This window comes from Parus major, chromosome 6, assembly GCF_001522545.3.
Source record: "Parus major isolate Abel chromosome 6, Parus_major1.1, whole genome shotgun sequence".
Lineage (NCBI taxonomy): Eukaryota > Metazoa > Chordata > Aves > Passeriformes > Paridae > Parus > Parus major.
Genome location: NC_031775.1, coordinates 12,251,688 through 12,276,796, shown reverse-complemented (window position 1 = coordinate 12,276,796; position 25,109 = coordinate 12,251,688). Strand labels below are relative to the sequence as shown.

The following is a 25,109-nucleotide window of genomic DNA, read 5'->3' as shown; positions in this document are numbered from 1 at the left end:
ATGCTCTTTCAGTGAACTGGGACTTGTAGAAATAAAGAAATACAAGTGTGAAAACAAACAAAATAGAGATGAGCACAAGCCAAAGACAGGAGCAGAACAGTCAACACAGTGCTGAGTCTTACCTTCTTCATGTTCGTTCCCATGTAGCTTTTAGGCTCTTCTTTAAACTGAGGCAACCTGAAATACAAAGAGCAAGCCAAAAAACATAAGCTTACATAGATTAACAAGAAGGGGAAAGAAACAGGCTGGTCTTTCCAGTCATGCTGCAGATACCAGAAAACCCAAGTTAGTTTTTACTACTAATGGCTATTTTTCTATATTGATTTTCCTGCCATGTACAGATAATTTATTTTCCTTCAGTGCACCTTTTCAGCATTTATTATTTACTTTTGTTCAAAACAGGTTTTTCTGATGCTGCTAAAAGCAGCTGCTGAGTCAGTGTCATCCACAGCAGGACTCTTGTAGTGTACATTTTATTACTAGTCATGGCAATTCTTCTCTTTGAATACGTAGAAATCCCAGCAGTTATCCTGTGTTCTGTATCATATAAGCACAATTGTGGAGGGCAGCAGATGCACAAAAAGTTGAATCTTTGGAGATAAGCAGTTCTCATCTCAGAATGAGGTAGACTGCTCTCACCTGTGCTACCAAATGACTTCATGTACAGCTCTACAAATCCACACACCCTGCTCTCTCTTCTGTTACTTTACTACAATTCTGTCTTTACTTGATGAGGATATAAAAGCCTTGGAGCATAGCTTTGACTATTTCTTTTTCTGGAAAGCAAGATTGATCAGATCAGCCAAACCACCCCTGCAGTTGCTGCCTTTGCCTTGCACCTCTATCCCAATGTCCACAGGCACAGATGGTGACAGTGTCTCCAAGCCTTATCAAGGACAGAGGAGAGGATTACACAGTAAGTAATGAGAAAGCAAGTAAAATTCAAATATGCACTTGGAGAAAAAGTAATGTGGTAGCTCCTCTTTAAGGAGATTGATTCTGACTTTGCCTAACATTCATCCAGTGCACAATGCAGGGCACGCAGAGGAGAAAAAAAACTGAGAACCCACTGGAACCGTGTGACAGTGGGGAAAAAAAATACGATGCAACTGTGTTTCATAAGCTGTCAGTTTCACTAAAATCCTTTCCTACTTAAAGTATATCTGTACCTGTAAAAATTTCCTCTTTAGAATACCCAGAGAAAGTCTATGATTACTTCACTATTTGGAGAAACAATTTTGAAGTTAATTAACTTACCTGAGTTTTAAATAAGTCATCTTAATTACCTGAAGGGTGCTGAAAGGGGCAGAACATTTGTCCAAGACATATGACTTCAAGAGTTTTAAATGTTCTTTGATGTGTGAGGTCAAAACTCTTAGCTTGAAATCAATGTGTGGCTATTCAACACCATTTCTATTCTCTCTGCTAAAGAGAGCTATATTCTTTAGAGCACCTTTTTTTCAGTGAAGTTTGCATTCTCTGTCCTGAAACTGGTTCTCTATCCTAAAGCTCTTCATTACTTGGCTGTCCATCTCTCCTCAAAGGACACCTTAAACCAGGCAGCCTTCCTTACCTCTGTCTCCCTGCAGTCTGACAGGGTCAGCCCTAGAGAAAAGTGCCAAATCCTTCATCCCCTTCCACCTCTAAATAATGACCATTTTGGATGATTTTTCTGAGGGCCCTTAAGTGGAAGTGTGGAATCTTTCTGTCCTTAGAGGGCCATCTCGGCAATGCTGAGGCAAACACAAGCAGGTTTACCTTGTGAAGAGCAGCTGCACCATGTCGACCAGAGTGTGCTCTGCAGATTTTCTCAATAACTCTGCGAAGACAAAAACAAATAACACAGGTGTCATTACTCAGTGTGATATTATCAAGAGGCTTCTTCAAGCAGACTCCCCTCCGAGTCTTGTTTACAGAGATTACGGCAAATTTATTAAAACCAGCTCCAACCCTGCGTTACTGCAAACGGTCACGGCATCACACGGTGGCGCTACACAGCTGGGGAAAAGAGCAGTCCAAACTTGTACAGTGAACGCTCAACAAATTTTCCATGAAGTTGTAGAAAGACACAATAATATAAAGCTCAGCAGCTTTCCATGGATGCATGCTCTATAACAGAACTAGCTAATACTGAAGAAATCTGATCAATTTCTTAACGGCAGAAGTATGAACAAACCTACCACTGAGCCTCATTTCGAAGCATATGCGGAAACAGGACTGCATGATTTCACACACCGATTCGTTGGTGAGGTGGGCTCCCACTGGGGTGAGCAGCAACGTCCTCAACACCTGTGAAGAACAGCACCTGTATGTACCACACTGCCATGATGCTTGTGTGCATTCCCAAGGGGAGGTTGGTTTCCTCAAGAAAGACTACCATGAGCAGAAAAGCTAAGGAGGTTTCTTCTGGAGTCATTTCAAATTGAATGCTCTGCTCAAGAAGCCAATTAGGAGATAAGAATGATCTCCTGACCCACTTCTAAAGGAGGCCAGATACATTGCATACTACCCAATATTTAAATTCAGGAACTAGATATCTGCTCAGAAGTACACAGACCCAAGAGGTATACAGTCTATACTTTTGTCTCTACAAAGAAGAGATAAAATTTATTTTTTTCCCAAAAATAAGTTTGAGAGCTCTGTATTCTTAATTAACCCCCCAACACAGACCATGCACAAGGCAGGATTATCAACACTACCACCTTATCAAGTTCATAATTTTAAAATAATTTAATTTAAGCTTTTAACTATTTTCATTTGGAAAAGCTTTTACCACAGGTATATGAGCCATCTGTTTAAAAATAAAGTCTGTCACTAAGCTTCTACAGAGTCAAAACATTTCTCCCTCCTCTTCATCTCTATGTAACAGGATATGTTCCACAACAGGCTGCAACCATTATGGTAATTACCATTTCTCTCCTCTTACCTGTAGGATTTTCATCAAGACAACCTCATCGCTTGCATGATCTGTGCCCACAAATCGAGCATGAGTGACAGCATCTGCCATGTTCTCCATCCCTTCTGCTGTGCCCTCATGGCTGGGATCTGAGTAACAGAATAAAAATATGTGTCAGTGAACAGCCATCTACAGTCTACCACCTCTATGGGGAGACATCTACAGGGAGATACTGTGTGACCTGCAGCTTCCTCAGTTTATGTGACTTGCAGCGAGTTGACCCAACAAGAACATAACTTACCTCCCACTAACAGAAAGGCTTTATAACTGAGAGCTTTCAGAACGACATATCAACATTCTACTTACATTTGCAAAAAGATATAACTTAGCAAAGAAAATAATTACAATTCCATTGTTACCAGTTCTCTGTGTTTTAGAAATTAACTTCTAAGACTGTGTCCCATTCCCTACAATACAGCACAATCAGCTATTAAATGCATTCAGTGCCTCCTTGGGAATAATGAAAAAACAGCTCTTAAACATAGGGAACCTAAAATTTACTCTCATGAGAAGAAAATGCCAAACAGGTTCCACTAAATTGAGAAGGGAAAATTGTCTCTTGTTCTACACCCCTCTCAAGGAATGAGAGCTGGGAAGGAACAGACCAGTAGTTTTCCCCAGAGAAAACAGCAGACAGACACAATCACAGTTTAGATATCAGAGTTGCAGGCCTCCCACTCCAATCATTCATCAAGGCTCCTTCTCTCCATTTCAGTCTTTTGCAGCTACAAACAATGGTGCAGTTGAGAGAATGTTTAGGATGAGATTGTTGCTAGTAATTGTATCTTGTGCTACATTACAGTGGCTTCAGAAAAGCTGCCTCTGGCTTTGATTTCATTCTCACTTAGACAATATGGCACTGGGCAAGAATCTTGATACCCTTCTACCTAAACAGTCATTAGAAAAGAAAGGAGACAACCTAAACATTGCTTAATACCTCATTAATTGGCAATGGGGCCTCTTGAACTCCAGCAAGAATGATGCTGACAGAGGAACCAAGGAAGACCTGCATTACAGAGAAGCTTCACAGATTCCCTCTTTGACACCAGTAATATTCACATCTAGGAAGGGCTATAAGCCCTTGGTATTAAAGAAAGCTGCCCTTATTGTGGTCCAGAGACAGCAGCCTCTTACCACACTCCTATCCTGAGAGGCTGCAGGATAAGAAATTCTCAAAGTTGCATAAAACTGAAATGGCATCAGTGTACTTTAGACTCACATAAATCTGCACAGGAACAGCACTTTGCCATTGCCATCTCGTACACGTCCCTATTAAGAACAGCACTTAATTACTTTTGACATTGTTCACACACACACTGAGAAATCTTGCATAGTTTAGACAGAGTTCCTCTCCTGGTTTGCCAGGAAAACCTCACTGAGCCATCAAGAAGGCTGTTCTAAAACCAATTGGTCACTTTTCACCTAGTTTAGCAGCAGCACGAAACAGGATAAAAATTGTTATGGGGAAGCACTAGCTAAGAGGCCTGGCTTCAGAAGCAGTTATCTACATACCTTCAATGATGGCTTATAATCCAGTGAGAAGGTACTACTCTTCTACCAGAGAATAAAACAAGTCTAAGGCTGGTGTCTCATGCACTCTTATTCATGGAGGCAATAGCTTAAATCACCAGTGGGGATGTAGGCTCATTCTGAATTGTCTTAGCTAAACTAGGCAAAGACCAGTGGTGTTACAATGCCAGCACCTACATTAGCATTACTGTTAACCAAGCTCAAAAACCACAGTGGAAAGCAGCCCAGTGGGAATTAAGAGACGAAAAAGCAATTTGTTGCAGTAAAGGCTCCCACAAGTAGGACACACAGATTCACCTCCCTGTCACCTTTAACAGTAGACATGAGTTACTCTAGTCTTAGGGATATATTTAATTGTAGTTACGGATAAAGAGTCTGTGTGAAAAGGAAATGCAAGCAAGTTGTGCACAGACTTCAACAGATCTATGAGTACTGCTTTGCTGTTCTAGCCCCTACCTTCAACACCTCTCTCCCAACACACATCACGCCTGACTACTTCAGTTCTGGCTCCCTGGAACAGCACTACAAATTCAGGTCAATTTATAAAACCTCTTGAGCTCAATTAAAAGCACAGATACTTCTACTTTGCAGAAACACGATACAGAAAAAAAAATCTTTGTTCCCTTGTGAGAAAACAGTACAAAAAGATGTATCGATGCCTGCTCAGAATCACTAACAAGAAGTTTGAGTGAGCACAATAACAGTTTAAAAATTCCATCTACAATGCAAAGATCTAGATACCCCATCTAGATACACACCTTTCAAACTGGGTACTATCTTACACAGGTGGGCAAAGAACAAACAGAAATCAGAAAATCCAGGCTCTGAACCAGAGGAAATTCAGGAAAGCCAGAAGCCTGCTCAGTAACACCTTTAATGGAACTAAAATAAATCACCAAGGAGACAGAAAAGGTAGAGGGCAGAACAAGCTTTAAACTCCTTTAAAAGCAAGTCCTCTCACTGGAAGCTGAACAACAGTTACTGTTACAGATACACATCAGGGAAAGCTAACTTTAGAAATGAAGCCAGAAGCTGCTGTGGAAAATAAAAAGAGAACATACTTTTTCTGAGGGAAATAAAGAAAAACCCAATTCTGAAATTCAGCCACTAGTCTCCCTATAGCTAAGGTTTGAGTTCATCCAGTAGGCTGACAACTCACTAGCTACTGCAAAACTGCTGAGCAAGGAAATAACTAATCTGAGGGATAAAAATCAATAGGAGTTTAGTATTTCCACACAGTTTTAAAAGTTACTGTGTAATTTATCAACTGAAACTCTAGCAGAATAAGTACTTAGAGGAGAGGATAATCATTGTAAGACTAAAACACATACATGGTGGATATCAAGTAATTTTCTCTAACTGAGCTGTGATTGCACACTATACCATTAGTGAATCTGCAATTCAAACTGCTAGAGATCAGAAGTTTTAAACTCAAGAATTGTTATTTTCTAACTGGTTTTAAAACATACTCCTCAGCACTACTGGCCTAAAAAGGAGACAGATAACCACCTTCTAACATGTGACAGAATAAAAAAACAATGAGACTGCACAAGGATTAGCAATGAAATACTCTGGAAATGGGAAAAGAAAGCCATTTTAAACAAAGATATTTATCAGAGGAGTTTGGCCCTTTCACTGCACCCTGGTTTTCAACCCACTGTGTACAGCAAAAACCAACCACTCACAGAAGAGACAAAGCTAATGCCACTTTTTTAAAAAGTGCTGGCTTCACCTGTCATCACTCAGCCCCAAAACATGTTCTAAATGTCTGCCACACTGCAATTTCCCTACCGTGGTTATGCCAGCATCCTTCTCTCTTGCTCTGTATAGTTTGAAACAGATTTGTACATTAAGAACAGTTTTAAGCGTTACCTATGTTTAGGCAAACAGTCTTTAGACTACCTTTAGTTTCATATTACAAAAATAAATTATAATACCAAAAAGCTTTCATTTAACAACACAACCTAGCCAGATGTTCAGCCAGCACCACTAATCCCAGCCTAACTGGTATCTGGAGCAGCACAAAGAACAAGGCTGCTCTGAATGTCATCTGAAGCAATAACGAAGGTCTTAGATTACAGGTTCTGCCCCAGAAAAAAAGCCAGGCAGAGAGTCTTCCACCGTCTACTACAAAGACACACAATCACCAACAGTTACAGGGATGCACTCCTGTTGGAGTGACCCAATTAATATTCTAAACAAGTATCCAGAGAAAGGCTACAAACTCTTAACCCCATTTTTTCCTGTTTCTGCCTCAAATCAGTTGTTTATAGTCAGTTGTCTGCGCAGACATCTGCCTGGACATGTGATACAGATCATAAAAGCCCAGAAGAAGAGTCCACCCCTCACTGTAATGCTGAAAGTCATATATTTTGAATTATGCTTAATCCTCCAGGGGGACATGTTTTACAGACTTATTTTTTAAGGTTTTTTTTTGTTGTCCTAGGAACTTATGTGACTATTGCATCATTCTAGTTATATGTTTGCAAGTTAATTATATCAAAAACTACCCACTAACTTTAGTCTTCACTACACTATATTTTCATCCAGCACTTATTTTTTTTTCCCTGCAAGTCTCTATCTTTGCTCATTTTAGCTTTGTGTCTTTCCTGCAAAAGAGATTTGCACTGATGTGAAGTCCTTTCTTTCTCTAACTGCCTTCATGCTATCTCCAAAGAACTAAATAATTAAAACAACAGTACCAAAAATTCAGAGTGTTCCCTTACAATGCGAAGGAGAAAAAGAACTGAGAAATCTGAATTCAGGGGGAAGGAAGACTGATAAAACTAAAGTGAGACTATGTATAAAAAACCACAGATAACAGGTTTTGTAATTCACACAGGTATGATCACAAAGTACTAACAGAACTTACAGAGAAAAATCGAGTATCACTAACAACAGGATGACACATTGATGGCACACAGAAAGCCAGCTAATGAGTTACAAGCCAGCTGAGCCACGGGAACTGACCACATGCACATTATTAGTCTTTCACAGATACAAAGGAGAATGTGCAAATTTGAAAGTTTGGGCAGCAGCAGTACAGTCTCTGCCATGACAATTGTGGAAAGTGAAAAGTACTGGCACACCACTTGACAAGGTCTGGGACCGTGCAAAAACCATCCTCACTCTAGAGCAGAAATATTAGTGCACAAAACTAAATAAATCCCGCTGTGTTTCTACATGTTACAACATCACAATCCAAGCTGGTATTCTTCCCTCCCTGGCCCTTTTGCTTGGAGGGCATTAAAAAGCAGCTGGTACCAACACAGTCCTGCAGCAGGCCCTAAGCACACACAGCAGTCAGGGCAGACCAGAGGCTCTGGCTCTGTTTCCAGACACTGCTGTAGCACCATGGAAGATCAGCCAGTAAGATATTAAGAAACTGCAGATGCTGATTTCCCCAGTGTTAATGACAATTTTCTTATTTCCCCAATCTCCACATTAAGACTGCAAGCATGTATCCTAGCCAAAGACACAGCTCACAGAGATGCATTTGGCTGGCATTTTGGCAAATCCCACAGTCACATAACATACCTATTAGTGCATATGAGAGGAACTTGTTCACAGAGGTGAGTGCCAATCCAGTTATGGGGCCTGTAGTGTCTTCAGAACGGATTACTTCCAAAAAAGGCCGAAGAAAGACATTAGGTTCAATTTCAGATAGCTCTGTAAATTAAAAAAAATTTTAAGAAGACAATTAGACTTGATTCATTTTCTCTTTAAGAACATACAGCAAGTCTCATCTCAGAGGCAAAAAAGCCTGCTCTAGGTTAGTTTCAGAAGGCTGGTGTGAAGGTCAGGGTTTCTTTTACATATACACACACACAAACACACACATAGGTATATGTGCAATGCAATGCTTTGTAAAGTTCACTTTCTTGCAATCTTCGAAACAGCTTTCTGAAGCCTTCTCAAATCTGATTGTAGGAACACTGTGAACGCCACAGAGGCCCCTGCTGCTGGAATTTGTGTTTTAACTCACTGGCAAATTTAGTTGCATTTTCCTATTACTCTTGGGATTGTGTGAACCCATGAACTACAGAGACTCTGTCCCACCTTCTGCCACCCCTGTAACATCCTACTACAGATAAAACCCTGCACTAATCACATGCAGAGTACAAATGTACAACTAGGCTCATTGGACCTCCTGCAGCTCTTTGCCTGAATACAAATTGCATTTCTGCAACACTAAATATTTGCTTGGTAAAGACAGGAAAACCCCATAAGATAACCCAAATTAAAAACTCTTCTCTCATGCTCTCAAAATAATGTATAAGCCTCTCAACCAAACAATTAAAAAGGGCACTCTTCTCTACTTGCTGTTTGGCCAGCAAGGATCCCCTCTAAAGCTGCAGTACGAGAAGGCACTGAGCTATTGAGCTGGAGAAAAAACAACTAACAAGCTTCCTGAACCTTCCAAGATGATCAAGGGACGCTTTGGGAATGGAAAAGAGATACAGAAGAGAATAACCAGAACTAGGGAAATTGACCAAGAAAAACAAACAAAAACCCCAAACCAAAACAAAAACCAAACCAAACCAAATAAAACAGGAGGAATCAAGATAAGAGAAGCCCTGAGGGGGATTTAGGAGAAAAAACATTAAAAAGCAAGTGAAGGCAACCACAGCACAGCTAGTACACAGGCACAGAAGAATGCATTAAAAGTAACTTGAATAATATTGAGACGAGAAATATTTAAGTACAACACTTGGCTCAACGTGCTGAAACCTACCTTTGATTCCTAATAAAAATTAACAAGTCTAATGGTTAATAGTGTCACAGGACCACTGGCATTTATACCCCCAATCAAATAATCTAATATTGAACTTATCTGTCATATGAGCTTCTTTGAAGCAGGGAGCAAAAAAGACTGCAACTACTGAATCCTTAGACAAGCTGCTGCTTTTCTAGCTACCAACACAATTCAATTATTTTGCTGTGGGAAAAAACCCAAACCCCTTTTTCTGAGATAAGTGAAATTCCATTTTATCACAGTTCCTATTGGGAAACCTTAAATATCAAAGCAAAAAAGTCTGTCAGAAAGTATGTTAACATGACTGTGTCAAATTATGGCAAGGAAGCCAAGGAGGAAAAACTATACGGGTGCTTATGTTTTAAAAGTTAAGAGCACAGAACATCAAAGTGCTGTTAGCTAATGCAAAACTGCAATTAAAAAGGGACTCTGGGAATCACTACACCATCCCTTACCTTTCAGCCACCAGTTCAAACAAGGCCAACACCACTAACTTGTGAGGGGTTAAAAGGAACATGATGATTCAGCCTTTTTGGCTTAAGAACAACTCCCCCAATTTGTCAGATAATACACTGGTGTAACATTACAATTGTGTCACCTCCCAATAGCACACGGAAATCCAGATGATCATAAGGCATACTTACATTAATGCTTATTTAAGTGTGCTTTATAGAACACTTGACTGGTTACAAGCACCCGGACAATATTAAATATAGTAAGACTACTAGGGATCAGAACTCAAATTTTTCTTTCCTAAAACTGATCCCTTCTACAGACCAGAATATAATCCTGTCAATTCCTCCAGCTTCATTCAAACCAGTGAGTTCCAGGATGAAAAATCTGCACTTGATTAGTAAGAAAAGTGGGACTTGACCAGATATACATCACTGCACTATAGAATGAGACGATGAAGATACACGTGGTAGTGGAGGCATAGGGCATCACACTCTCCATTAGGACAACAAATAGATATTTTCTTCACAAGAGTAGGGGGAGTATCAGGCTTTTCCTTTCAATTAGAATTGTAAATCTTAATGTCATTAAAGATCAGATTCTCTTGCAGTCTAACAAATTTACAACTTAGATGAAGATCACAAAAACAGCCTGTCATAATTAGGATTTAACTTAGGCACATATTGTTGATTACACAGCAACTTTGGCCAGTTTCCCTAATATTCAGAGATTCCATATTTTACGGTAACAAAGCACTTTACATTAAGCTCTCTGAAACTGATGGTTTACGCTGCAAAACTGTTTAGACTGGGTAGCTGGTACTGCGGTATTAAAAAATAAAAAACATGCCAGACAAAAAGAGAGCATTTTTAGTGCAGTACATTCCCACTGAAGGACTACTGTCTGAAAGATCTAAATGTCAGTGAAACACCAATCTCATTGCTCACACCTCAGGAGTATTCAGTTAATCACTACAATGAGCTCTTCTTACCAGAAGCATCTGCAAGCATTGAGGACTTACAGGGGTCAGCAGCTCCCTTTTCAAGGCAGAACTTAATCTTGGTAGTGGTTTTTGCTTCAATGGGAAGTTTGGGAGCACAGAAAAACACTCACACTGCAGCTATTCTTGCTGTATCCTGTCTGAAACACAGTGCTTTCATGGGCTAAAGAAGGTTCAGCATCTGAAAGTACTACTAAAGCTACCTGGATTTTTAAATCCACCTATCTGCTAAAAGTTATAAAAGCTATTCCTAAAGCTACTGTGTTTTTAATGCAGTGACAATTTTGCAAACAAGTCAGTAAATCAAACATATATCCTCTTCTTTTAAGTCAATCCTGTTGAGGTCAATGAATTTAGTTCAGAAGCTCTTTCTTCAACAGCTTTTCTTAGCCTTGTACGCCAAAAGTGTCCAGAACAAACCTGCCAGCCCTTTTGGATCAGTATCTACAACTGCAAGGTGCATTCCATGCCAGCTTTTCCACTACAGCTCAGGTTTGATCTAGAGCACAGAACAGTAGGAAATGAATAGCATTCTTTCCACAATACTTTGGTAAGGTGGGACCATAGTCTTTACAGGGAATTGTTCTGCCCAACAAGTTAAAACTTCACAAAAGAATCACTACAGCAGTCTTAGCATCACCTAATTCCTGTGCTCTCCTGAAAATATCTAGAAATCTCAGAAAATGTAATAAAATAATTAATTACTTCAATAATTCCTTGTGACAAAACAAAGGCTATATCAGGTACCTACTAAATGTTTGAAAGCACATACTTGATGATTGTAACAACATTCAAAAAAAAAAAAAAAAGTAGCTCTGAATTTTCAAATCTGGTTCTTGTTCTGCCAGATTCAAGTTCAGTCATTACAAGTGAGGTAACTATAACCAGTGAGAGGATTGAGAACTGCATATACAGATGTTTCTAGAATATTTTCTAGCAAGAGACATTTCTCAGTGTTTCATCAAGAAAATACAGGATGGTTCTCTGCTTAAGTAAGCAGTTTCAGCTCTGGGGAAGAAAACAACCAAACAAAACACTCACCCAAAAAACCACCAAACCTGCAAGCATGACTTCAGCCAAGGGTTTTATAAGAGGAAAAACTGAATAACTATCCACAAAGAGAACAAAATTTCTCAAGGGACTCCTTTCAAGCAGCCTTCCTTTGAAATCTACTCAAAGACAGGGAAAAATGATATAAAATATAATTAGGCTTAGGCTTAAATGAAGAGGTTGGTCTGCTTTTGGGGACCAGCTAGAAAGCACTTCCCATTCTTCTCACACAGATCTTTTCAACAAAATTTCAGAGAAGCAAGCGGAGACCAGCGTCAGCACAACACTCAGAAATTCTCGGCTAGCCTAAAGCAGTGCATGGGAATGGAGAAGAAGGGAAAGAGTATCTTAAGTAATGTATCAAAAATCAAACTCTTCAGGCTGGCAATTTTAATGAGGACACAATTCCTTTGAGATGAAGGTGCTTTCCTTCATTCTTCCTATGGATTATTTGCACTTAGACACACATGTCTATAATGATATTTAATCAACTAATTCATATTTAAGCACCTAACTCCCATTTCAGCAATCCCATCCAGCCATTCTGGCACTTCAGCAAACAAACTGCATCAGACCTCTGGCGTCCCTTTTCTCCTGAAGTGCAAGAGCAGGTCCCCCTCGGACAAGTTTTCTTATTGTTAGCACGCTGTTGGCACATTCCTGATCTAAAACGCTCACATAAACTGCTTTCTCTGGCAGTTCAACTCTTCACTCCTGAATGACTCTTATCAGGATCGGCTATGCGTTCCGAATCAGAGTAAATGAACAAGAAAAAATTGTTTATGACAAGTTATTTCAACATCATTTGTCCCGAGGACAGGCAACTGCAACCCAAACCACATGACCTGGACTCCTCTTATGCAGCAGCTGTTGGCCTTTGACGCCCAGCCTTCAGAAAGACTGTCTCAGTTGTATCCCACGCACCTCCCCAGTGCAGACGAGCTCAGACAGCAATGCTTTCAGCATGCACTACTGTGCTCCCTGCTTACTACAATGAACAGGCATTTTCTTTTCTTAAGGTGAGAAAGAGACAAAGATAACACTGTAACAGAGGAGAAATCCAGCTTTTCGGGACTCTTGCCTTGGGGCTCAATCAATTTATGCCACAGAAAACTGAGGTATCAGCAAGCGCTTCCTGGATCATCCTCATAACCACTTTCTGCAAACACTGCCATTCCGGCCTATATGCACTTTACTCTCAGTTCACCCAACAAACACCAAAATATTTTGTCTTTTCACTCAAAGGATGAGAAGCCCCTGTAGTCTGGATCAGCAAGTCAGACTGAAAAAGTTACAAGGAAAAAGGACAAAACTGTACTTGCCTTTTAAAATTGTCTAGAAGTATGGAGTGGTCACGCTTTCTGGATTTTCATAAACATTTAACTGCTGAAATAAGTACAGGCTTAATCTTAGCCAAGTCAAAATGTGGGATTGTAGGGAAATGAGAAATTATTTTCAGTTAGTCCTCTTATTACCAGGTGTTTAATTTAGAAGTTAACAAATTGAGCACACAGAATTATAGTAACTTGTTCCTCTAAAAATCTGCAGAGCTTGAACTTGCTTTACATAGAGTCCCTAGGTAACAGGCACAGAACAGTATATGCATACTGGTTCTAGGTGCCCCGGCAAAACTGCAACAACAGCAGCTCTATGGCTGATAAACAGAGGAGGAGCATGTTTTTCACCACGCCAAGAATAAATTCTCCAGGCTGACTGGAACACATGCCACTCTGCACCTTAACTAAAAGACATACCCTAACTTCCAGCTAGCAAATTTACTCTGACATTTCACCCCAGATCAATAACAGCCAATTAATGTTGGATAACAAGTGTTTAAAAGCTACACTATAGATGATCCACACTCATTTGTTCCTGAGTGTATGTTCTGCTCCACACAGCCCTGGTACAGAGTGTTTCAAGTGAAAAGAATTCTCTGCCATCTCTCCCCTACAAGGGGGTCTTAGTTGTTGTTTTCATCTTGTTTTTCTTGCAATTCTAGACCTGCCCTTGCAACACAGTGCAATTGGTAGCACATTTGTAATTATCTGATCTGAAAGGAGAACAGATTGCCACCTATACAGTCTGATTTAGCAACTAGTGTTATGAGAGAAAGTTCCCCTTCCTGAAAATAATGGCAATGCCCACTAAAGTTCATAAACAAGAGGTCATCAAAAGCCACTGGATATTCTCTCAGGATTCCCCAAAATATCATTGTTTTAGCCTAATCTGTGCTCTTAACAGATAAAGAAAACAGGATTCTGCCGGCTAGGGAGAAGCTGAGGAGCCAGAAGCTTACATCCTAGTTTCTAGAACACATAAATACCATGGGGATTGCACAACACAGTATACATACCAGGGGGATGTGTGGAAGGAACCTTTGTGAATCTCTGAAATCAATACTTCATTATAATAAATGGTATCAAAAGCTTTGCAAACAATAAACATAAACACAGGCTGAAAATCAAGGATATTCAAGCCAATGAAAGAGAAGTGTGAATTAACTGCAATCCTTTTCTAAGGATGCCTGTAAAATATACTCTTCAAAGCTAATGCCCTGTGAATTCAAGTGGTCATTCAGGGGCCCCAACCCACCAAATCAAGAGGGAAACAGTGCCATTCACAGCCACACATGAATGCAAAGCTGGAATTACAAATGCAGTTTGACAAGGGGAACCCAGAGATGTCAAGCCTGTTCTGTTTGCCTAATTTCATTACAATGGCACAAATGCTTTCATTTGTCACACTCCAGCTTCATGTGTTTATCTCCCTTTCATTAAACATGACTTTAACAAATGATTGTTCCATAATGCCAAGATCTCAAGCACCCTTCAGAACTGAGATTTTTATTTTGGGGAAGTGTGAGAGAATGCATACTGAGCAGTTGACTCCTCACATCCTTTGGTTAGGGCACCATAAACTCAACTAAAATACTGTCTTCTATGGAATTACTTATATCTACCAGCGAAGCAGAAACACTGACAATGCCACCGGTGTGAGCCATTAATTTTAAGCAGTTTCATCCAATGCTGTGCTTCAAATTCAGCTGTTCTGACTGACCATTAAAGTTTCCTGGACAATTTTTCATAAGCAGTTACTTTCTGGAGTTTCTTCAGCCAAAACTATGCTGTGAACTCCAGCTGTGTCTCCACTGTTACTTTAAGAGCTTTTCATCCAGCTGTAGTATTCTGTTCCAGAGTGGTATTACAAGAAGCAGAAGATACTCACTTCAATCATAAGGAAAGCAAATACCATCAACAGAAGTATGGAACTACACAGGAGGCAAACTTCCATGGTTTATATATGGATGGACTTAAAAGTACAGACATGACTACTTGTTCCACCTTGAATTTCTAAAACCAGCCAGGAAGACTGCTGAGTGTCTGGATATGAGGTTATTTCAAAAGCAGAAGTTGTTTAATTCTGGTTTTATTTCTTAGCACTGAGGAGACAGCAGAGATGGGCATAATCACATCTTGACAAACTTTCTTCTGAGCTATGGTTGACACATACTGAGGTTGTAATCCAAAGACTGCTTCAAAATAAGAACAACTCTTACAGCAAACTGAGGGGTAATTTAGCACAGTAAAGTTGAAGGTCACCAGGAGTAGACCATACTACAAATCACAAACTATTTCCTCCCATCCTGTGACCTGAGCACCTCTGAAAGGACATGACTAATTCCAAAGAAAGGCAAAAAAATCAAGCAACTATATAGTAAACACCTCCCATCTCCAAACTGCTCGCTCATGAGTGTATCTTTTGCCAGTGTGAAAAGTAGTAAGGGCAATTTCAATGCTAATCTATCCTTGTTTTCATGAAACCCTTCCTCCTACATCACAGTAGAGGATAAGCATTAGAGAAACACTTGACTTTGCTAGCACATTTCACAGTAAGATTATTTACATATTATAGAAATAAGCAAATTTAGAACTGCTTAAATAGTTTTATCTCACTTACAGGAAGGCTGATTGCTCTGAGGGAAAGGAGATGGGGTAATACAGCTGATCTGAGCCTCTAATTGGTTTTGGAATATACCACTGGTTTTGTGGCTTTTACAAACTGACACAAGCTCTAAACTGTTAATACCAATTGTAATGGTACTTAATTCTACTCCAGAAAACTGAACTTGCCCAGTGACTCTATAACTGATTTGGGATTTTACCCATTCTTGAAGCATTTTTCTCCCATGGATAGAAGTTACTTAGCCTGAAGCTCAGTAACCTAAACTGCTTCCAAGTTTCACAGGTAACTGAAGTTTAACATCCACTCTCAAAAACTCCAACAAAACAAAACCATCCCATTAAAAACAGGCAAGTAAAATCAAGGCAAGCTTCACCTTTTTTTTTTTTTTCCCTTAGAACCAGATGAAACTGTTTCAAAAGATTCTTGCAGAAAATCACCATGCATATGACAACAGCCAGATTTTGTGATGAACCTACACCAGGGTCTTAAGTTCAGAACCCACAGGCACTCCTCCAAGCCAATGACACTCAACTCTAAATGAAATTACTAAACCAAAATAAACCAAATCAAAAAGCGCCATTCCATGACAAATTCATCTGCCCTTGACCAAATGCTGATAGTTATTGATCTTTCTGCAGTTGTGAATTAGAGCCAGGTTTCCCAAGGTTCCCTCCTAATACGAGGAAGAAAGCGTGGCCAGTCTAACAAGACAGACTAGGCTAAATGAAACCTGTGGGGAATTGCACACTGCCAGGTCCAGAGGATGGACTTAGCCACTCATCTTACTGACAGTACAAGTTTGATGTGTGTCAAGTTTAAGCACTCTTTTTGCTCTCTAAAAGAAATTGGCACATGTTGAAGAAAGAGCAATTAGATTGTGACACTCTACAGAACCCTAGTCACTGGACTTGTTTCACTATGATATTTTACAGATCTTGCACAGTACCAGGCCCAAGCTAAGTAGGCAATTTAAAAGCCCAGGAGAAATTAAAACTGGTATTTTAAAGCACAGTAACTCTGCACAGCTTTGTGTGCCTACCACGCTATGAATAGAGATCTCATTGCAAATTCACCATGTTGTGAAAAGGCAAGCTTCACTATTTCTAGGAGGCTGGAGAAAAAGATTACAGTTTTATCATCAATTAGCTGTCTGGATGTTACTCCATTCTGTTTACCCTTTCCTCAAGGGAAGCCCATGAGTGCCAAGGGGAAAAATTAAAGGGAAATTGATGAGCAACAAATCCCAAACAAGCCAAGGCATTTCTTGTGTTGCCAGAGAATCAAAAATGCATCAGTGAGACAAACAAAATCCAACGAATGAAATGAAGAAATGCCTGATGACCCAAGAGGAAAGAATCTTTTAATGACAAAAATCTCTCAAAGGTTTAATGTACCCTGCTGTTATGATTTACACAAATTCTTCTATTCAACCTGAACTAATCTAGGAGACATTGTGCCATATTATCAGAAAGTAAAATTCCCATGGGCTAATGGCAAAATATGATGGCCCAGAGCTCAAGAACCCACACACCAGGTTACCACAGGACAAAACAGGAGACTAGAGGAAAGCAGAAGGCAAAACATCATGGGGATATTAGTTTCAACCCTAGAGGAGTGGAAGAGAAGCAAAAGGAAGAAGAGCCCAGCCTGCTGGCAGCCAACACAACCATTACCTTAAGACATTCAAACAGTAAAAACATTAAGCAACCATTTTTCTTTGCCCCACAGCAATAATTGAAGCAATCAATAATCCATGCACACACATGTGCACCAAAATTTTGATGCTATCTGCATTAAAAGGCAGCTCAATTCCTATAATAAGACAACAAGTGAGGATTGTGTTCTTGTAAATGGATTGGGGAAAGAAATTAATTTCTGCATGCTGCAATGTGCTAGAGCAAACCACTGATACAAGGTCCTGATGATACATCAAAAGAAATGGAATTCTGAGTTTTAACACGTGTGACCTTTTTTTTTGTTAGTTTTTGCGTCTGAAGAGACCTGTGAATGCTGTTCAACTTCAGTGATCACCAAGTAGGATGTATCTTAAAACAGGCATCATGAAAACAATATTGTTTCAATCCCCAACTCTATTAAATGCATTTTTTTCCATGCTCTGGACTCATGATGTATCAGCTGTAAAACAATAAAATATCTGTGAAGAATCAAAATGGCCTAAAATCTATGTAACGAAATAGAACACTGGGTACAGTCTCTAAGAAAGTGTCAAATAGATCTATTTTAGTCTATTACTAATGGTTTTGATCTAGTACATGCCCATGACAGAAGAAACCACTTCTGAGTGGCTCAGAAGTTCAGCTGATAAAAGCCATCACTGACTACATGCTGCCCAGCATGACTGATGTAAAACCAATGGCCCAGTGCAGAACTTCAACTCGCTCAGACAAACAGGGCTGTTTGTTCAAGCCAGCCCCCAGCTCACACACTTAGGTAGGCTTCTTCAATCCCTCTCTTCTTCCCCCAGGGCACAACACAGCCCAGCTCTCGAACTGGAATACACAACATACACTGAACAGGTCAGTGGACACAACTCTGCTTTAACCTCTCACCCCTAGCATTTCTGCTGCCATGACCTCTGGGATGGAGCCATTATATTCCAAAAGCATTTATTCCCAAGACTTGGTAAAAAGCCAAAGACAGAAGAATTTCCCTTTGATTTTTAAGCCTAGACCTACAGAATTTACTCTGACAGGATGAAAGCACATATACAAATAAACTGACCATCAAGTGGTAGCAAGGCCCTTGATCACAGCCAGGCAAATCAGTCTACTCAGCTTCTGCCACTCATCTCCCCTTCATACTCTTGGGCAAGTCACTTCATCTCTGCTTCAGCTCCTCATATGAAAAGGGAACATATTCGGCCTTAAGTGCTGTGCCATAAGATTACCCGGAAATATTATCAAAAAAAAGCAGCAATAGCAATCCAATAAAAGGTTCCTGCCCTGTCCTCCCAAAATCAAAAATTAAATTAAAACTCTTAGTTAAAACAGCAATTTTTCAAGTTAATATTTTAGTTAGGGAAGTATGACATGCACTGTATAACACAAGTTGAAATCAAAATGATCTTTACAGTTAATCACACAGAAAAACAGCATGTGACCTTATGAAATATAAAGGAGATTTGCAGGGACAAACTGGAGAAAAAACTTGGCAGTGCTTGGCCACTCACTTTTGGAATGCCGACATTAAGGAACTTGATTTTTAAAAAAAGCCACCTAATTTTCAAAAGAGCTAAGGAATGAGGGAAAGAAAATATCCATCTTTTTCTAAAGGGCAGCAGTGAAACAGCTAGTAAATTCTCATGGCCTTGTCAGAATGAAACCACTTGACATGCACCAGCGTTTTCAGCTTTGAGACCACTGCTTAAAACCAAAAAGTGACCCTAGGTAACAGAAGGACTTCGAGGGCCCTTCCAAAAACTTGGGATGAAATCCCAAAGCCCTGGGAGAGCAAGACAAGCACCTGTTTTCCTGAACAGTCAATTTTTTTTATGCTGCATACTTTACACAGAAGCTGCATTATTCTGGAGAAGCTGCATTCCAGCCAAAAGTGCACAGTTAATGTTTTTTGCAGCCCCCAGCTTCCAGTGATGGATGACCATTTTATAATGAAATACTTTATGCTCAATCAACTTACAAATAACGGATGTTTTATCACACTGAATTAAAAACAATGTTTTTAACAAAAAAAAAGAGAAACAAAAAAGAAAAAAAGCAGCAGCAGGAGAGGATCAGTGATGAGCCGAGGCAAGAGTTATTCCTATTAAGGCTGCGTAAAAACATCCATTTGATGGTTCACTTTAATTTTTTCATGGCTCTCCAATAAGATGTGGAAATGATGCACAAGGTAGTATTTTCCCTGAAAACATCTACACATAAGTTCTGTTCCAGACCATTCAGACATGAAACTTTTCAGCTTCTACAAAAATTATTTGATTGCATAACATCTCAATTAGGTTTCCAAAAATCTAAGGCTAATAAGTAAGCACTGTTTGAAGATAAACCTTTCAAAATAGTCTAATCTCTCATGCCCACTCAGCATTACCAAAATCATTCCTCAGACAACTCCTCATCAGCTGTGGGACTTTTTTCTCCTGCACTTCCAGCTGTTAACACTAAGTGATAACCAGGAAAGTAAATGCCTTGCACTCAAAAGGTTACTGCAATTTTTAGATCAAGTTTTGGAATCAAACATCCAAACTCAACTGATAATCATGACTTAGTGTTATACTGTTATACCACAACTGTTACTGGTTTTACACACCACAAATCAAGAAACCCCAAACTTGCAGGGCCATATGTGAATCAACACAAGTTCTTTAAAATGACAGCAGCAGAAGCATTCCTAGTCCCTTTTCTCCCAAATAGCATATGACAAAGTCTCTAAACTAGTCCCAACATGCCAAATCACATGAGAATGGAAAGATGACCTTATACTTTCAGGAAAAACATCTCTTCTAATAGGAATAAAGTAATGCAAGACTGCAGAATAGTTTGAGATGCAGTGACAGAAGCTACATGGGGAACACCAATTAGGTATTGGAACGATATTTTCTAAAGAAGGGTGGTCAAACACCAGAACAGTTTGCTCAGAGAAGGTGAAGAAGCTCTATCTCTGGAAACAGTCAGAATTCAGCAGGCTTTAACCCTGCACACAACCTCACAAGTTGGTCCTGCATTCAGCAGGGTATCAGAGCAGACAAACTCCAGAGGTCTCTTCCTACTTAAAATTATTTAAATTCTGACTTGTGCCCACCAGGAACAAAAAGCCTCCTCTGTAATTGTAGATATAGGCTCTCTAACATCCCCTGAGAGAAGGGAGTTTCTCTCCCCATATCTTCTATTGGTTAGTAGCAGTAATCAATAAATACCAAGCAGCACCTCACTCCAGAACTATACCTAGAAAACATTCATGATTTTCTAAATCAGTTTTCTAAACAGAAGCTGCACACTCAGGCTGTAACTGAACTGGAAAAAGCAAACCAAACCAAAATACAAACAAAAAACCCCAAATCAAACCCTCCATAGTTTACCAAATTTGGACACTTTAAGAAAACTAGCAGAAATAGAGCGTGTTGTTCCTATGCTCTCTTAAAAAGATATTACATCTGCAGATATTATTGTCAACAAACAAACAGCACCTTGGCCCAGAGTCACAACTTCAGAACTAAAGCAAATCACCCTGCAACCACCTGAAGCTCCACTAAATTCAGATTTCTGGTCCTTTCACACTACTATTTGAAGAAACGCAAATATTAATCAGTCCAAGATTTTAGTCACAAAATCAATTCTCCTCCCTTCCCCATTCCTCAGCTGAAGGCTGGCACTCAATGAACCAGACCAAAGGGAGAATAGTTTCCAGCACCTGCTTCAGCTTTTAAGTTTCCAATTGAAACTGCTGTGATCTGGCTGCAGGCAGTCTAGAGATGTCATTTTGCTGCTCTGTGAACGACTGAATCTCAGTACAAAAAGAATCCAAATAGAGAAATGAGTGAAAAGAGCAGCAGTGTGCAAAGGAAGCCACAACATAACTTAATATGGCCAAAGAGAAAGAGCAGCTGAAGTCAGTGTGCTATGAAGTACCATGTCCTCTACATGTTCCCTTCTGTCTTCCTCCTAATGGTTACTGTGGGCACTGCTGAGCAGGCACTACTTTCCTCACTGGTGACAATGCTCTTTCAAAGAATGGTGTAAAATATGACTCAGCACTGATGTCTGATTTGAAATTGCTTTATTACTAGACATCACGGACTATGGTTGTTTACCACAGTAACATTAGGATTTAAAATCTAGGAATACATATTCCTGTTGTTTCTATAAAAGTAAGTTTCCCTTCTTTTATAGAAGGACACACAGTCAACTCAAAATATAATTCCGAATATGCTTTTCTAGTGCAGAGAAAGAATGTCAAATACATTTGTTCCTCACTATAATAGGCTTCAAGAAGTGGTAGCAAAACTGTAACAATATACCTGCAAGCAGATTCCTTCCACAAAGAAGAAATGCTCTCAGTATTAGAATGTCTGCTTGAAGAAAAATAAATAAAGAAAAAAAAGGCACTGCCTTAAGTCCTAGTCAATACAGCATCCGTACCACCTCCCTTAAAAATCCAATTTAAGCCTATGAGTTAGAGCAGCAAAATTCCTAAAATGAATGCACCTTTACTGGGGTCAGAATCTTTACAACAGTATGGCAGCACTCACACTAGGTCAGCTGCCCCTTCAGACTGATGGCCACAATATAACTTCAGTTTAGTTTTGTCATAGCATAGGACAAAAATGAAGGGGTGCAAAAACATACTTGTTTCAATTGTTTCAAAGAAACTAAAAAACGCCAAAATCAAACCTCCTACATGCATCCCATCAACACTCATTCTTACTTAATCTTATTCCTTTCCCCCATATGACCACTGAGAACTACTAGTTCTTCCAGCTCTCCAGGCTTCCTTGGTCACAGAAAATGCTCAATGAAATTTCTCAAAAGCAGGAGAGGCAGAAAGAAGAGTGGAGAAAGGGTTAACCCACAGCTGGGAGAAAGTTTCCCCGGAAAATCAGAACACATGCTGTGGCTGTGACTAAATTTCACACTGGTTCTGTTGAGTACAAACATCCACAACTGTGTGCATTTGAGAGAGTAGGAGAAAATGAAATGCTTCTTATATATTAGCTTCACCTGCTAGGTTCCTTCAAATGGATAATGACATGCTCAAGGGACCAGCAGAATCCTTCAGACTAACTTCACATTTCAAGCAGAGAAGCACTGGGGGAAATGGAAGGAAGTAGTCCTTCCTTTTCCTTCTCCCACAATTTTTGGAACATACTGGAAAGCCATGTCTTTTATCTGGCAGAGATAATTCTGTTGTTTAAGACTAGATGTTTCAGCATGGAAGTTACCTGAAGTTGACATGTAAGACATCTGTGCCATCCAAGTACATAAAAAGAGCAACTGTACAGAGTGAACAGGGAAGATTATGTGCACTTTAAAGAAAATCTGATTATGTTTAAACAAACAGGCAGCTCTTGTCTTATCAGACAAATACAAAGTGGAGATTAAGAATGACTAAAATAACCAGCAGAGAACCACAGAAAGGTTTGGATTGGAAGAGTTCTCTGAAGGTCACCTACTTCAACCAGCATTCAAAGACTGCTCTGGAGTCCTAACAGGTTGCTTCACGGCCTTGTTCAGTCAAACTTTAAAAATCCCCATGAATAGATATTCCACTCTCTCTTCTCGTGTCCCAGTATTTAACTCTCTCTCACAACATTTTCCACTCCCAAGTACAAATGGAATTAATCCATATTCATAACTATGGAACTCCTGGCCCATGTAGGTGGCTCTGCCTTTTTTGTGATCCTCCTTTCGGCAGAAGAAGATCACTTTGGTGAGGTCCTGCTCACCAAAGGCTGTTCCATTACAGAATAGCAGGAAAGCCTTTAAAAAATAAAAAAATTAAAAAAAAATTAAAAAAAAATGCTAGCACTTATCCCTAGATAATTAGTAAATAGCAACTGATTAAATATAGAAAACATTTCCTTCTCAAAGCATTTTTTCACCAAACTACATAGGGAGCAGCAGAAAGCTGGTAGAGAAAATATCTAGAGGGAGGAGACATGACTATTCCAAGATGCCCAACACTGTGCCAGGGAGGGACAGAAAACTTCTGTTTTGCCCTTTTCAAAAGGGGATTACAATGCGTTCATATTTAAGAAGGGGGCAGGTAGGGAAGACCTTGATGAACTATAGTAGTCTTTATCTGTTTTATTGCCTTTATTTCCTAAATGCCTACAAAGTTCTGTTCAAATATATAAGCACTGTTTTGTAGCCATCTGACAGGAAGTAGCAAATGCAGGGTTAGTAGATTACAGTAAATCACCCACTATCCATTTCATTGCATAAACTAACTTAAAAGGTTACAAGACCCTCAAAGCAAGATATTAATCACTTGCTCTCACCATGTCTCCGTAACAAATGTCCCATCTGACCTTAAGTAGCTGCTTTCACACTCCAAGTTGTCTTCATTAGTGGACATACCAATTTTAAAACAAACAGAAATCAAACAAAAAAAGAGAAACAACAAAACCAAAACCCACAACACACCCAAAAAAAAAAAAAAACCACCAAAAAAACCACCAAAAAACCAAAAAACAACCCTAAACCCATATTTTCCCAGTGTTCTCCTCCAATGAATTTAACCAGGGCTCGAAGTAAAACAGCCGTGATTCATCCCTAAGTTATATCACATAAAAGTAAAATAATTTGCAAGCTTATTTTCTTAGACTGAATGGCAATCAGGCATTCTCTTTTATATTCTTATTCATATTCTTTTAAGTATACTGACAGTGACTTGTACTTCCTGTCTCAACCATACTAGAGCAATATATACTTGCACCTAATTTTTAAATTTCACAGATTACAGAACTGAATTTAACCCCTAGGGACTCTAACCATACATTCCTTTCTGCCTCAGAGAGGAGGGCTGCCTACATCATTCACTGAACATTGTTAGATACTGATTAAGAAACTGACAGAAAGGTTTCTTTAAAAAAAAATAAATTGTTTACACACACAATGAAAAACTAACTACCTAAAAGACCAGTAAGTGCCAACATGACACAGTGGAAGAAGTCAGAGTGTGGGTGGGTAGCTTCCAATTATTCAAAGTATCCTGATGTGTAGCCCCCAACCCAGGAGATAGTAAAAAGCTGCCTGGACATAACCCTGAGCCACCACCTCTGGGCAGCTCTGCTTAAGCAGGCCACTTGGACCAGAAAAACCTCTGGAGCTCCCTTCCAGCCTCAGCCATTCTGCTATTTGTGCAATTCTACACACCCAAAGAGAATCCAGTGATTCCAGGGGCTTAGTTTTCTGCTGAGTACTTCCATCCCTTAGATTTAGAGGCCCACTTGAAAAAAGATGAAACTTCAATGATGCCATCAAACTACTTTAAATAACTCTGAATAGCTCTAAAATTAATTTGCAAAGTTCTCATGACTTTAAGGTTTTACTCATAGCTTCCAGTGCTTGAGGCCATCAAAACCAGAAGCACACTGAAGAGCTTACTCAGCTGGTCATTTTAAGGTATCTCATGTAACATGCCAGGAGAGAGAAAATATTACATAAAAATAGATCAAAGTGCAGTCTTCATTCTTTCATTTGCATTTGTGAATGATGATCACTGTGGCTGCTGAGCAAGAAAAACGTCAGAAGATATTAGGAAGTACAGTTAAAACATCAATATTTATTGTTAACTATGCCATCAGGGAAAGCTCCTGATGTATGTTCGGTTTGGGCTATGGTGCTATTTAATTTCAGGAATTTCAGGCACTAAACTCTTAGAAAGGAGAAAATAGAACGTGTCTTAATTATGTAAAGCACCTTAGC

General features: G+C 39.5%; 1 protein-coding gene across 5 annotated transcripts in view; it reads right to left on the bottom strand.

Moving 5' to 3' along the window:
* Nucleotides 1–25,109, bottom strand: part of GBF1 (golgi brefeldin A resistant guanine nucleotide exchange factor 1) — a 103,941-nt gene that overhangs the window by 34,961 nt on the left and 43,871 nt on the right. For all 5 annotated transcript variants that reach the window (XM_015633336.3, XM_015633338.3, XM_015633339.2 and 2 more), the window contains exons 4-8: nt 8,024–8,155; nt 2,927–3,045; nt 2,181–2,289; nt 1,759–1,819; nt 123–177 (exon numbers count right to left, since the gene is read on the bottom strand). In XM_015633336.3, the coding sequence (XP_015488822.1) occupies nt 123–177; nt 1,759–1,819; nt 2,181–2,289; nt 2,927–3,045; nt 8,024–8,155 (476 nt within the window). The remainder of the gene's footprint in view (nt 1–122; nt 178–1,758; nt 1,820–2,180; nt 2,290–2,926; nt 3,046–8,023; nt 8,156–25,109) is intronic.